This window comes from Nesoenas mayeri (assembly GCF_963082525.1).
Source record: "Nesoenas mayeri genome assembly, chromosome: 17".
NCBI classification, from domain to species: domain Eukaryota; kingdom Metazoa; phylum Chordata; class Aves; order Columbiformes; family Columbidae; genus Nesoenas; species Nesoenas mayeri.
This window is the reverse complement of record NC_137565.1, coordinates 11,857,917-11,873,534: the sequence shown is the minus strand read 5'-3', so window position 1 is coordinate 11,873,534 and position 15,618 is coordinate 11,857,917. Positions and strand designations below refer to the sequence as shown.

The 15,618-nt window shown below is 40.7% G+C and overlaps 1 protein-coding gene across 1 annotated transcript in view; it reads left to right on the top strand.

Moving 5' to 3' along the window:
* Positions 1-15,618, top strand: part of MED13L (mediator complex subunit 13L) — a 188,498-nt gene that overhangs the window by 151,331 nt on the left and 21,549 nt on the right. Inside the window, exons 12-20 of the mRNA XM_080355133.1 lie at positions 430-535; positions 932-1,056; positions 2,460-2,559; positions 4,411-4,631; positions 7,748-7,953; positions 10,040-10,986; positions 11,603-11,782; positions 13,550-13,773; positions 14,369-14,561. Coding sequence (XP_080211259.1) covers positions 430-535; positions 932-1,056; positions 2,460-2,559; positions 4,411-4,631; positions 7,748-7,953; positions 10,040-10,986; positions 11,603-11,782; positions 13,550-13,773; positions 14,369-14,561 — 2,302 coding nt within the window. The remainder of the gene's footprint in view (positions 1-429; positions 536-931; positions 1,057-2,459; positions 2,560-4,410; positions 4,632-7,747; positions 7,954-10,039; positions 10,987-11,602; positions 11,783-13,549; positions 13,774-14,368; positions 14,562-15,618) is intronic.

The window sequence follows — 15,618 nt, the reverse complement described above, 5'->3', positions numbered from 1 at the left end:
TGCTTGAGCTTGACATATCACCTCCCTGCAACGCTCAGAGCTTTCCAGCGCAAGTTCATGTTTCTTCCCTTGGGCAAAATCAGCATAGCCTTCTGCTGAGAGGGTTTGTGCCAGGGGCGCTGTGTTGGTTGGACATTTCCTTAGAGGTGTTCTTCCATATGTGAAAGAAAACAATGTGATCACCATTCTTTGGTCATCACCTTCCCTGTGATGGAGAAATTGAGGTTGCTAATTATATATGCTAGCTATCAAAGTTAACCGTCATTTATGGAATCCTTTGTAAATCATACACAATGTTACTTCATGTTTTTTTCTGATATGTGGATAAACAGCTTCTCAAAACATTGAAACCAGAGCCCTGAGTTTGGCTTGAAGTAGGAAAGCAGTTGTTCTTACATAGCTTAAATTAATATCTGTATTTTTATATAGTCAGAAGATGGAATTGGTACCAAGGAAATCCCCACAACGGGTCATTCTACACCAGTACCTGATGGAAAAGATGCCATGTCTATTTTCAGTTCTGCTCCTAAGAATGGTGAGTAAAACCTCTTTAATTTGCTCTGCAAAGCAAAAATACTCAAAGCTATACAATAAAACGTGAAAGGAACAGCCAGATACTGAACGTTTTACTGTAACATGAGAGCTATGGACAGCTCCTGAGATGGAAAGAACTTGATTCTGCTTGTCCTTGTTATAACAACATGATTTTTTTTTTAGTATATTAAAGTTGAACAGTAGCTGCTCTCATTCTTTCCTGATTGACCTTTGGTGCTCGATTAAAAAATGACTGCAAGGCTACATCATTGAAAAGGGGCCTCAGTGATTCGTGCTTATCCCCTGTTTAGAGTGAAAAGTAAAACTGGAAAAAAGAGTTTCTGTGTTTCTTAAGTGTGCTCCCATTTTTAATGTCTTTCCCCTTTGTTTTTGCTAGATACCCGGCAAGACAATGCTGCAGGCCGAGCAGGCTCCGGTAGCCTCACCCAGGTGACAGATCTGGCTCCATCACTTCATGATCTAGATAACATCTTTGATAATTCAGATGAAGATGAGCTTGGTGTAAGTCTTTGTAGGAATGAGTGTTCTGTAGACTTGAAAAACAAGGAGGAGGAGGAGGATGGAGTCCTAGTGGGGAGCAATTATCCCTAATAGACAGGAGAGTTTTGGGGTAGGCAGGCTTGGATTTAACTCAGAATTAGTAGCAAAGAGAGGTATCCTTTCAGGGGATTCCTCTGAGAGAGAGAGATCACCACTGTATGTAATTCAGGAGTATTAGGAGATCATTTAAGTAACATCCAACCTTGTGGTGTCAGACACTTTTTCAGTCATGAGGGAACCTGTATACAACTGACTTGCTGACTTGGTCATTGCGTAGACAGGCTGTACAAATACTTCCACAGGTGAAGCAATGTAGTTGCTTTATAAAGGCTTTACGTGTAGTTTTGTGTCCTTAGCTTCTCTCAGCATTTTGTGTTGGTTTGGGAGTTACAGAAAAGATCCTGGTTTCATTAACTGGTGATTTGTTCTTTTACCTGGTCTGAGAAGCTGCCGAAAGAAAAATAAATTCAACCTTACTGAATTTCAGTCATTCTCTGCGGCATGTTTCTTTCTATTCCTGCAAGCAGTTCATTTCAGTGCAAAGAGGAATAATTGCTGAATATTAGGAAATAAAAAGGAAAAGCAGTTTTACATGGATCACCAGGAAGAAAAAAAAAACAACAAAAAAAAACCCAAACAAAACCACATGGCAAGGCAAAGAGTTGAACAATTACTATTTTTAAGCTTAGTCTAATATCGCCATAATGATATGGAAGGTGATGCTAAGCTGACTGATAGTAGATAGTAGTATTTAAAGGTCTAATGTCTGGTTCTTGGCGATACTCCTCAGTACACCAATTTACTTAGTTAGCACTTCTCCCTGTTCTATGGTTCTGTACCAACTGCCCCGAAGATGTCGCAGTTACTGTGCAAATCTACAGGAGGACTGTTCTGTCAAAATTAAAAATGAGCTTTTTGTGTGAAGCTGGCCTGGATAGACCTCATGTTCTTCCTGCCTTGAAACCTCTATGTGTTGAGTTGTCCCCTCTGCTCTGTTCATGGCGTTCTCACTCTGAGTCATATTCTCATTATTATCTTAGGGTAGTCTGAGTAGTCACATTAATTCCAAGCTCGATGTTTGCGATAACATTTTCCATGTAATTTGTGTGTATATAGATAAATATGTTTATATGTATGTATCTACAGATATAGGGGGATGTATAGACTTTTAAATTTGTTTGGTTTAGCGTTGACAGAGAAGAAAATCCAGATTCCTTTTGGGGGGAGGCAGAAGGGAGAGTAGCAAAGTACACTTTTTTTCTTCCTTGTGCAATCTCATTCAGAGTTTTCAGAATTTTTAATAGCTTATGAATTCTAATATCTTGTATATTTTTTAATGAGGTATGTGTATATTCTTCTTTTAGGCTGTATCACCAGCTCTTCGGTCATCAAAAACGCCGGCCGTAGGGTCTGAGGAGCGCCCTATGGGGAAGGATGGTAGGACAGCAGTACCTTACCCACCAAGTAAGTAGCAACAACTGCTGACCCCTTTGTTGACCGCTAAAATTTCCTTATAGCTACCATGCTGTATTTATGTAGGAGACTTATAGCATCACTTTCTCAGGACTAAGAGGTAGGATGCTTCTTCTGTTCTGTAATTACCAGATGCCAATATTAAAAGAAGGTAAGCAGATTTTAATGACAACAGCGGATCGTAATATAGACATACATTTTAATGTGCTCCTCTTTTGACATTATTGTCTTAGATTGGAAGCAGGGGAGGGATTTGTTGCAAATCTTCATTTCGAAGCTATTTCAAATCACTTTCAGGGTGTCATTTCTCTTGAGATGAAAGAGAATTGTGTTATATGTATGTGTGAGAGCAGGAAGGTGAGAATTTTTGGTATAATACTAACCAATCAGACTATGAATTACAAGTTACTTAGTGGTGGGAGGAAGAATGTTTGATTTTTGTGTCTGCTATAAGCAGAAATCAAATATCTCTGCAAATCATTCTTTAATGCTTTCTCATTAACTTTAGCTGCTAATGAGAACAAATTGAGGAGAGGAAAAAACCAGTCTGAAGGAGATGAGTCAGAGTTTTATGGACCCATAAAAGCCATGCTGATTTACTCAAATGTACAAGTCTGAAGTATACAGACTCTGGATTTTGACAGGTTTAGTTGATCCATAGCTTTTTAAAATATGCAAAGCTTTTCCAAGCATGACACACATGAAAATGAATAATGATAGTTAGCCTGTTGCTGTAGGGCTGGGGGATTTTTTCTAATTAAACTTTTTTATGAATCTGCACTGCAGAATTTTGCTAACTGGAGGGAGCTTGACTGTGAGCAAATTACATCCCATAGAGCTGTATGAAATAAGTTCAGTAGATGTACTGCACTTCGAATGTGTAGCTGTCCCCTTGCCACCAGCTGTCAAGACATAACAGTGTCTGCAGGGAACTGAAACAGTGCTATGTTTCACCAGTTTGGATTTCCACAACACAGTGACTTCCAGTCAGAAATCCATCTGTATTTAGTTATGCATTTTCCATAATCTTTAGGCCGCAAAAGTTTTTGAATACAAACATGTGTTTGTGTGCTATCGACTCAGGTTGAATGTATGTATAGGAATCGAAATGGAATTGGGCACTTAGTCTGTCAGAAAAGGTATTTTAGAGGGGACACCTGTGGGAATTTACCCTTCTCATAATACATTTCTACAGGGAGTTTTTGATTGTTTTGATTGATTTTCCTGGCTTAATGTCATGTAATGCACAATTGTGATTTTGTGGCTTCTGACACGTGTCTCTTTTGGATGCCTGGCAGATTGATTCTTAAGCAAAATTGCCTGTGTTTGTGTTAGCACCAGTAGCCTGTCTCCTCTTCAGGAGGGATGTCGCCATGGACCAAAAGAGACTCCAGTCACTGTGTCAGTGGAAAAATGCAGCTAAGTGCATGCGAATTCTAAAATCATCCCATTTTAGGGCTTGGTATCAGCTCTAAAACAGGGAAGAAACTACTTCATATCTCCTTAGTAACAGTTGCTGGGGCAAATGTTGCATTCATGTCAATTACTCTCTTCTATTATGAAATATTTTTTTGTTGCTGTTAAAATTATACATCGGATTTGTGTATCTACCAGTTTGTTGTTTCTGCTCGCAAAGTATCCCTAGGAATTTTTGCAACGTCTTGGAGTTAACTTTCCTCTAGGTTTATACTGATGTCAGAACTCCAGTCAACTTGTAGAATCTTTGGTAGATTTTAACTGATGAAATAAGAGCTACGATTGAGTCAGTCTCTTCTGTTTTATTGGATTTCATTGAGAATTTGTATTTTAATGGTTAACAGTGTATTATTTTCTCATGTTTAGCTGTGGCAGATCTCCAAAGGATGTTCCCAACACCACCGTCTTTAGAACAACACCCGGCCTTCTCCCCTGTAATGAGTTACAAAGACGGGATAAGTTCAGAGACCGTGACCGCCTTGGGAATGATGGAAAGTCCCATGGTCAACATGGTTCCAACACAGCTTGCTGAGTTTAAAATGGAGGTGGAAGATGGATTAGGTAGCCCTAAGCCTGAAGAAATTAAGGTAACATGCCAAAAATGTGGTATTTTTATAATCTCATCTGTGTGTGTTTTGATATTTATAAACAAGTCACATGTGGTCTGTGTAGCAGACTATTTAACAAATGTGAACTGGATCCATATAAAGTACGTATCAGTCTTTAGTTGGAAAGAAAATTCTTGTCTAGTAAAAGAGCTGTTTAATTGTTGTCCTGATTTTAACTGTAGGTATTTTTCTTTTGGTAATTTTATGTTTGTAATGGTTCTGGGTGTTCTGAGGGAACAATATTATACATGAAATGTGCCCTATGCCTAACAGAAAAAATGTACATATATGAAAGAACATTGTACTTGTGACTTAAGTAGCTGTTAAATGATTTATTTCTTCAGATGGTTTTCCTGTAGCACCTTTTATGTGTAGCCACTCCTTGCTGCCAGTCTCTGGGGACGCAGCGAGGGTAAAATGGTGCATGTGGAAAGGCTGCCTTTTTCTCTCTGAAATGTTGCCTTTTTTGGTTAGGGTTGAAAATCTCTGAGAAAGCCCAGGGGTTGAACTTACTCTGTTTCTTCTTCAGCTGATGTTACTTCACAAGTTTTAAGGCCAGATGGGACCATTCTTATCTGACTTTCTGTATAACACAGGTCAGGTAATGTCACATAGTTACTCTATATTGAGTCCTATAGTGTATCTGAGTAAAGAACTATTTTAAAATGGGGACTCTACTGCTGGGTACCAGTACTCACCTCCCCGACTTTACATATGGGGATGTATCCATTTTTCCATAGCATCACATAAAAGGACTTAACATAAGCACCTAGTGTACATTGATTTGTATTTCATTGTTCCATCTTTAGCACAGGTTAAGAGGTAGGATAAAACCATTCTGCCTGCTTGTGTGTATTCTGCATTACTTAACTTTTTGGGCCAATTTTTGTCACTTTTGTCAGAAGTTATCGTTATCATATTTCCATGCATGTAGCCTGAGGGTTTTTTTTTAATTTAAAAATGCACATTTCTGTGTAGAAATACACATCACCTTGTTCTGCAGCAAGCTTATTTGTACATAGGCCATAAAAAGGGAGATACACACTATAACTCTGTCTTCCTGGTAGTCTCCAACACTTGATTTTATAGCTTAATTCTTCTCCTTCAGGCCCACCCCGTCCTTAATCTGCCGGAGCAGATTTCAGCAGCCATTCCTCTCCCCAGCACCACCTCCTTTCCTCTCATGTTGTGCTCCTGTGAACGCTGGAATTAGCTGAAAGTGTATTTTTAAGCATCTGTGTTGCTGAGAGAGCTGTACACGGAAAGACGCAGCACTTGCAGTTGCATGGATGAGAAGTGGCTATATATCAATATAAGAATACTGATATATGCATTTATCTTGGTATAAATGATTTAGTCAGCTCTGAACTAGTTAATTTTCCTGCATGGCAGTAATAGTAAAGCTTAAGCAGACAGGAAGGAAAGCACAGGCAAGCCACAGGGTGACTTTCTCCATGAAAGCATCCAGTTTTGGCCTCGTCCGTGGGGGCAGTAAGAGAGCTTGTGTTTGGGGGTTACGTCTCTGTGTTACGATAAATGTGTCTGGTCAGAGCCAGGAGTCACCAGCTCCCCGGCTGATGCTGATACCTGTGAGGAGGCTGAGCTGGTACGGAGCTTTTACACACAATTCTGTTGAGAGAGACTATGCAGGAGGGGCCGGGAGTTAGTGATCCCTCCTGAAGCCAGAGAACCACCCGGTGGGGCAGGCATGGGCAGCACGGCCACTTCGGTGCTGCAAGAGCTCTGCTTCCTTCTGTCCTGACTTGGCAACTTGAAGCCACGATGAGAAAATGCTTTACTGAAGTGCAGTTGTCCATTCACCTTGTATAGTTCGTGTATCTGCCAATTTTTATATCATTATAGAAGTCTGAAGTAAGTTTTTTACAAGGTTTATGAGACTTAGCCTTGCCACAGACCTTGTGGTTTGTTGGGTTTTTGTCTTCTGTTGGTGCAGTAAACAATTTGCTTAAGACCAGGATAATTTGGGCCTAGAAAGAAAATCTGTATTGGAATTTGTTGAGCTGGAAGTTTTTGAGTGGGAGCAGATTTTAGGGCATCATTGATACTGAAAATATTTTAATCTCCCTCCCAGCCATTTTAGGAGTATTAAAATACATATTTAAATTCTGCCTGGTAACATTTCCAACAGCGCAATCTACTTGCTTTTAAATGTGTCACACCTGCTCATACACACCAGTGGGGGAAACAAGCACCTAAACCCATTGCTAATCATTTTGAGAACATGTAAGTAGATTTCTTGTGCTGAGTATTCAGCAGCTGAAGATAGTGATCCACACATTGCTCATCTCTCAACGCTTTACAAGGTACAAGGGAAAAAATGCAAAGATCTAATGAGATGTTAAATACCGAATGTCTGAGAGAGACTACTGTTACTATTTTAATAATGATTTTTACTTTGCAGTAGTGCCTCAAATGGATTAGCTCTTTTCTTCTGAAAGAAACTTGGAGTAGCTCTAGAAACTCTGGCTGAAGTTCTTGTCATCATTCTCTGCAAACAAACATGACAGTTAATGAAAGTCCAGTTTGACTGGACTTCATTGATGCTTAATATTATGTTTACTATATTGCTTATATATAGTTACCATTTGGCATGTGTAAAGTGTCCGTTGTTATAACTTGGCTTATATTCGTCCCCACCCTGGGGGTTATGCAGAGAGGCTGACTTAAGGCACTTCAGTCGCACTGTGCCTCAGCCTCTCCATTGTCACACAGAAGTCTTGCAAAGAACAATCTTTTAAGTGCCTAAATTAGGTGCTTAAAGTGAGGTAGTGTGAAAATTTCATAGTGCACTAGTCACTTTTTAGACTAATTTCAGACAAGCTATGTCCAATCTAATTGTGAAATCTGCTGCCATTGAAGCTGTGTAGCATCTCAGTGTAACAAGGAGCCTCAGCTGAGTTTTCTTGAAGGAACTGCTTTTGAATGTTTTGTAGAATGAGTAAATATACGTAATTTGGGAAAAAAAATGGAGTTGTAGAGGGTTCAAACAGTACAATAGGTTTTAATTAACAATAAATAAATACAAAGAGCAACCTTACTATATTGTTGTAAACCATGTCATTTGGATGTTGCAGGATTTTTCATACGTGCACAAAGTTCCATCATTTCAACCTTTTGTGGGCTCCTCCGTATTTGCTCCACTGAAGATACTGCCAAGTCAGTGCCTCCTACCTCTGAAGGTACCTGATGCCTGCATTTTCAGGCCTTCTTGGGCTGTTCCTCCTAAAATTGAACAACTTCCTTTGCCACCTACAGCCACTTTCATTAGAGATGGCTACAAGTAAGTACGGTCTTGTAGGAAATTAGTTTGTCATGACCATACCTAAAACAGCTCGTTACTTAAAATTTTTGCATGTATTAACAATGCTTTAGTACACACCAGAACCATAAAGTATTTTAAACCTTTTGTCATTGTCTCGGATCAAAAAAGTTCTGAGAGTAGGAACATTTGAATTAAAAACAGCTTTTGGGAGTTGATGGTGTTAGAGGATGTGTCCACTACGCTCTTAGTGCTTTTAAAAGAACAGGAACATGTGAGGCTTGAATTAATTGTAATTTCTGATACAGGAAGATACTGTAATTCAACATAAATGCGAAGTGTTAGGGAATAAAATGAATGCCTGTGACAGCTCTCTCCTCCATGTTCCCGCGTTAATGCTTCTGAATTCTTGTGATTTCACGGAGCTGGTGGGATGTACATTATCCTCCCCTTTCTAAATACTAACAGAAAAGATGCCAGGCCTCTCTTCAGCATGAGAATGCTCTGACCTATAGGCAGAGATCACTATTAAACGTGAAAGCTTGTATTCCTTACCCAGGTCTCAGATATTAGCAATGTCTATGGGAGAAAGTCATTGCTAGAGATTTTGAAAGCTATCAAGAATTTGCACCGTTAAATTCATAAAACCTCTTCAAAGGCATAATAGTAGTACAGAGGTCTCCAGCTGCACTGCATTCATTTCTACGGGAAGTAGCCTGTATCTTTAAATCAGGCTGTAAATCCTTCAGTCCTTTTCCAGCTCCAAAGGATCCTTCCGTGTTCTCAAAAGAACTGCAAAAAAGAAATTGTAAACCTTTGATTGTGCCTAGGGAGCAATTTAATTCCCAGGTTTTTTCGTAATAGTAACTGATTCACCAGGCCTGAGCTGGTTATTAATTTCAGGTATTTGTTGGGGGAAAAAACCCTTTCATTTTCAATATAATCCAATTAGAGTGAAGATTATTACTGCAGGCTTCCGACAGAGTGGTGATTGCCAATCGAGGTTTCTAGGTCACCTTTTCTTATTAGGCTGAGGCATTCAGTATGCTTCACATCCACAACTCCTTCAAGCCTTTGTTCTTTTGATTTCCTCCTCTTGCTTTGAGTTGGACATACATCAATTCAGGGTAACCCTAATATGAGTCTAAGGAATAAGGTCTTCACTATTTTCCTTTTCAAGTCACTAACAATATGTGAGAATTAGAATAGTGCTCCTTTTAAATGACACAAAATGTGCAGTAAGAACAAACATGAAGAAAAGCCGTTTCCCCTCCTTTATCAAGAGACTCGCTGAGCTTGACCTAATATGTAACAAACACATTTCAGTAAAAGTGAACAACTACTAGCAACTTGAAAACAGAAAAGATTGGCCCCATATTACCTGATTCTTGATATAGCAAGTCATTCCAAAGAGAAGATAGATCTCATGGGGAAAGTACAAACTGTTCTTCTGTCACTTTAATTTAGCAGAAAATGACAAAAAACAGTAATAAAAACCAGTCATGACAGGAGATGACCCAAAACCATGATTATTAGTGTTACTGGACTAAGAGTTTGTAATAGAATGTGTCATGTGCTGTTGACTGCGTAATCCTAAATGAGGATTTGCATGTATAGTATCGGAAATACTGTTACCAGTTGCATTACCACCATGAGGCAACATCGTGGGTGTGCCACATGCGTGACTTCTGACAGCTGTTCAAATTGATAATTCTAAAATTAAGATTTCTATGTCTCAGAAATGTTTTCTTTATTTCCACTAAGGTATATCTCTTTACAGATAATTGTGTTTAAAACAACAACTACAATTTTCCCTAAAAGAGTTACAAATATTGCAGACTCATAGAATAGTTGAGGCTGAAGGGACCTTCCCAGCTTATCCATCCCGCCCCTGCCATGAGCAGGGACATCTTCACCCAGCTCAGGTCACCCAGAGGAAAAGTTTACAAGCAGAATGTCTGAAGGTGTCTTTATTTTACTGCAGTTACCATGAATCCTTTCAGTTCTCACTATCTCCTTGTATTTAAAATAAGTTTTGACAAAGTTAGTCTGCACAACCAACCACTTTGTGATGGCATTTGACTCTGATTTCCTATATTTCTTGCAGCAATGTGCCTAGTGTTGGGAGTTTGGCCGACCAAGACTATCTTCAGATGAACACTCCTCAGATGAACACACCAGTGACGCTAAACAGTGCTGCTCCGGCCAGCAACAGCGGAGCAGGAGTTCTGCCGTCACCAGCAACTCCCCGCTTCTCCGTCCCTACCCCTCGCACCCCCCGGACCCCACGGACGCCTCGAGGTGGGGGTACGGCAAGTGGTCAAGGATCTGTCAAATATGACAGCACAGATCAAGGTTCACCTGCTTCTACCCCTTCTACGACACGACCACTGAATTCTGTGGAGCCGGCCACTGTTCAGCCCATCCCAGAAGCCCACAGCCTCTATGTCACCTTGATTCTTTCAGACTCTGTGTTGAACATCTTCAAAGACCGTAACTTCGATAGTTGTTGTATATGCGCCTGTAATATGAATATTAAAGGTGCGGATGTTGGATTATACATCCCAGATTCATCTAATGAGGATCAGTATCGTTGCACCTGTGGCTTTAGCGCTATTATGAACCGCAAATTAGGTTACAACTCTGGGCTCTTCATCGAGGATGAGCTGGATATTTTTGGCAAGACCTCAGACATTGGCCAAGCTGCAGAAAGACGACTGATGATATGTCAAAGCAACTTGATCTCTCAAATGGGAGAGGGAGCTAGAAGGACCCAGGAACCTCCCATTAGCCTCCTCCTCCTCCTCCAGAATCAGCACACGCAGCCTTTTACATCCCTCAGCTGCTTGGATTATATGTCCTCCAACAATCGCCAGACGCTGCCGTGTATGAACTGGAGCTACGACCGGCTGCAGGCTGACAGCAACGACTCCTGGGTGGAATGCTTCAACGCGCTGGAGCAGGGCCGGCAGTACGTGGACAACCCCACCGGTGGAAGAGTGGACGAAGCCCTAGTGAGAAGTGCCACTGTGCATTCTTGGCCTCACAGCAATGGTACGAGTCAGAACAGATTCTCTTTTTCCTTTGAAACTTCTATCAATTAATTTGTTTGAAACTTGCCAGTTGTGAGCCACTTTATGTGGTGGTTGAGATGCATAGAAGTATTCTAGAAATAAAGTATATCTGTGAAAGCGTTATAAATTACATATAAAACACCGATACTCCAGTTGTCCTTAGATGTTGTGGTCTAAATTTGTAAAAATCTGTGGAAGTTCGTTAGTCTGAAGGAGGGGTGCAGAACAAATACAAGTACTGAGAGGAGGGCAGAATTAAGGCCCCTTTTTTTTGGAGAACAGTATAAGCATTCGGCAGAAAAGAACTGCTCTGTATGAAAGCGCCACCAAGAAAAAAAAGTGATTTTATAATCAAATATTACCTGTTTATATGCTGAGGTTGCTCTGACTTCTTATGAACTTTGAAAGGGATGTGAAAGGGACTATGATGACAGCTTTATTTCAGTCATGTTTTCACAAAGTGCCACATGAAATTCCATTGAGCTAATTAGAGTTGTACAAATGAGCGTTGCGAAGAGCAAGGCAAAAGAACAATTAATCAAAAAGTGCTGCCACCTCACAATAATTCTCTGACAATGCTGCTCTGTCGTTCGCAGTGCTGGACATCAGCATGCTGTCCTCTCAGGACGTGGTGCGCATGCTGCTCTCGCTGCAGCCCTTTCTGCAGGACGCCATCCAGAAGAAGCGAACGGGCAGGACCTGGGAGAACATCCAGCACGTGCAGGGACCACTCACCTGGCAGCAGTTCCATAAGATGGCGGGACGGGGAACCTACGGTACATGGGTTGGGTTATATGGCAGCAGCTAAAATGAAAGCGTAGTTGGCTAGAAATGTGTGCTTTCTTCTGGAAATACATAAAACAAATAGGCTCTTTAGATAGCTGCTTTTTTTTTTCTTTTCTTTTCTTTTCTTTTGGGCTCTTCAGATACTTTTTGTTCCAATGCTTTAAAAGGCATTCAAAGCACTTGCTTGAATACCATAGTGGAGGTTTTACACTTCCAGTTTGACTTTTTACAGAACGCAGAAATGCTGGGTGAGGATCACACTCGCTATCTGAATCTGTATTTTGGCTTGTACTGAAACTAGCTGGTGTATAAATAACACCTGCCTCTCGTTATGTTAAAATTGTACCAAATCATAATGGGGAAGAGGGGCTTCCTGAGCTACAGAAATACACAAAAAGTGGGCAGCGTTCTCCAAAAAGAGCTTTGCTTGTTCTAAGGGTTCCCATAGTCTTAATAAGTTTCAGTTTAAGTATCTCCTTGTTATAAGCGACCATTTTGGAAAATACAAATCACAAAATAGATTTTGTATGTGCACATTTAGGATCATAGAATCATTTCAGTTGGAAGAGACCCTCAGGATCATTGAGTGCAACCATAACCTGACTCTAGCATGTCCCTGAGAACCTCATCTAAAAGCCTTTTAAACCCCTCCAGGGTTGATGGTGCAAAATAATGACTGACCTTTAAATGCATATTCCTTGCCCGCAGTTTATTTCAGTCTTAACCAAAGCAGTCTTGCTCAGTTTTTTCCTGCAGTTCCACCGTGCTTTGCTTTATTTTCTTTGTTGGTATTTAATATATTGCTGCTTTCCTCTGGGGATAGGACAACTTGTGATAACTACAGTTCCTCTCTAAAGCCGTTGTGCTTCACAAGGACTACTTCTAATCTAAGAATTTTTTCCAGCATTTGTAGCTTTGAGAGTTAGGATTTGCCAGTTGTTACCAGAGAATAAAATCCAAATTACCATGTAGTAAGTAGAAGAGCCTTTGTAGATTCAGTAATTTTTACTGAATAGTGACTTTTTAATAAGGTTGGTTTATATTCTGCAGGAACTACTTGGGTATATTTTCACTTCAAATATTCAACAGTATTTCTTCTAGGGAGCACAGTGTGTGGGAGATGCCCATTCCCAAGGATCTGTGGCAGTCCTCTCTGCTGGCACCGCCGGGGCTCTGGGGCAGCACGAGGCAATATTTCCAATTATGATAACTTTGCTTAGTATTCTGTACCTGGGAATAAGTTCACCAAATCCTTTTACTTAGTGATTTTGCACAAGCAGGTGGAGGTAGATGAACAACTGTAAAATCTGATTTTATATATTCATATTATTACTTTTGGTTGAATAGGAACTCATGAGATGTGGTTGTGGTTATGACAAAGTAAAGCCAGGAGATTAAGCCTTGGGAAGGGCAGTACCGGTATTTACAGTTCTATGAAAGATGTTTTATTGCAGCTTTCTAGGAAAGGTTTAAATGGTGCTTGGATCGGGTCCCTCTGCTTTGGCTGACTGAACTTTGATTTTATGACGTTTCTTAAATACCAAATAAATCTTTCTTCTCCTTTATTATTTTTTTCTGTGGGAGAACATGGTTTCTCAGGCACGAGTCAGCCTCGGTATAGGTTTCCACACTATGGTCAAACTTCTAGGAAACCCAGCATGGGAAGGGATGAGTTCTTTCCAATATGCCTGTAAAAGAACCCACTGCAGTTAAACCAGTTATTTTAACTATTTTTTCTTTCTCTTTTTTCATTGTAGGCTCTGAGGAATCTCCTGAGCCTCTTCCGATCCCGACTTTACTTGTGGGTTATGACAAGGACTTCCTGACAATCTCTCCATTCTCCTTGCCGTTCTGGGAGAGGCTGTTGCTGGACCCGTATGGGGGCCATCGGGATGTCGCCTATATCGTGGTGTGTCCAGAAAATGAGGCCTTGCTCGACGGAGCCAAAACTTTCTTCAGGGACTTGAGTGCTGTATATGAGGTTAGAAGGAGGAGCCACACTGAATTATTTCTCAGCTCTACTGCATGCTCAGTGGGAGAAATCCATGTTTTTTAAACAGTAACAATGACTTGAACCAGGATATCTTTCATTTTGAGGACTTTCTGCACTTTCACAGTCCAAGAATACTATCTAATTGAGTTGTGCTGTGATTCTCTGTGCATTTTGGGGTATTTGTTGCCATCTGCTCTTTCCAGTATATGTTCTCTTCTTTTACAGAGGGTATAGCACTAGTATTAATACAGTTGCAGCCTAACGCATGAAGGCCCAACCAAACCTAAAGAGCAAGGAGTAAATTAAATAAGCTGTTGTTTTCTTGCAATTGCTCAGCTGGAGAGAAAACCATTTCCTTTTTTTGCATGCACATGACGCACTACTGAATCTGTAAGATTACTTGAAACCTTAGTTTTGCTGTAAGTGCAATTCAAGTCAACAGATAAATGTAGCCTTTTGGTTTTATATTTATGAAGAAGCCATCAGACGTTTGCTGGTAGTGAAGGGTTTACGCTACAAATCAGTTTGCATAACTTCCAGGTGCTCGGCACCTAGTGACAAGCATTTCTTCTTTCCTCACCAGATGTGTAGACTTGGCCAGCACAAACCCATCTGCAAAGTGTTACGTGACGGGATTATGCGGGTGGGAAAGACTGTGGCACAGAAGCTGACAGATGAGCTCGTGAGCGAGTGGTTCAACCAGCCTTGGGGCACCGAGGAGTGCGACAATCATTCCAGACTGAAACTTTACGCGCAAGTTTGCCGGCATCACCTAGGTAAGGACCACGGCACTAGCAAGGCGGGTTTGTTTTCTGTAGGTATTCTAGGGGTTATTTGCAGTAGGTGGAGAATGGGGTTTTTGCTTAAGGTACAGATTACAATCCGTTTAAAAATAAAGAAGGTGTTATGAGGCTTTATCTTAATTTCTTAATCCTTCCATGTTAAATCTGCCTACTCTTGAAAGTTTCGTAGTTCTTGATCAGTCTGATGATCACGTCAGAGATTCAAAAGCCAATTCTTATCTTTTTAGAAAAGGCAGTTGGGTGTGAAGTGTTTATATGTCTCAAAGACCATCCATGCAATACTTAATATATAAATTGATCTGGTGTATTTGCTGCTTATACGTATCATCACACCAGTGTGACTGAATGATGCGCGTGGTGCCTTCAGTCATAACATACGTAAAAATGGCAGGTCCACTAAAACGCTGCACAGGAAGAATGGGTTAACACAGGTGAAAAAGAGAAAGTAACAGTATTCTCAGTCTGCTGGGTGTGGATACTTGGGAACACCTTATCCCAAAGGCATGGTCTCCTGGACCTCACCTAGGCTCATTTCCATCCTGAAACAGTGGCACATTTTAAAAGATTCGTCTTTTTGTAATGGCAACCTGCCTTATCTTTTCTTTTGTAACCTAACATCAGGTGTCCCTGTTTCATGAAAGAGTGTAGAATCTAAGCATATGGAAGGGTATAAAGTTTGCAGTGGTAGTATCAGAAGCCTGGTCCTGGCTCAGTCCCTGGACCCCCCTAACATCGCTCCCAGATTTCACCTGGGAAGAGACATGGTTGTTCCACTCCAGAATGGATGGAGAGGCAACAGAACACGTATTGTCTATGTGACTGAGAAATGGGCTCGTAGGACAAGGCACAGACCCATCCAAAAGGTCACTGGAAATACATTTGCCAAGCCAGTGCTGGTCAGCAAGGCAGGCAGGATCACAGACCACCCCCCAGGTCAGTGTTCCGTGCTTGAGCTGAAGTGTGCAAACTACTTTGTTGTTGTTGTTTAAAAGCAGCAAGGAACTTTTAAGTGGTTTCTTGCAAAGTGCTT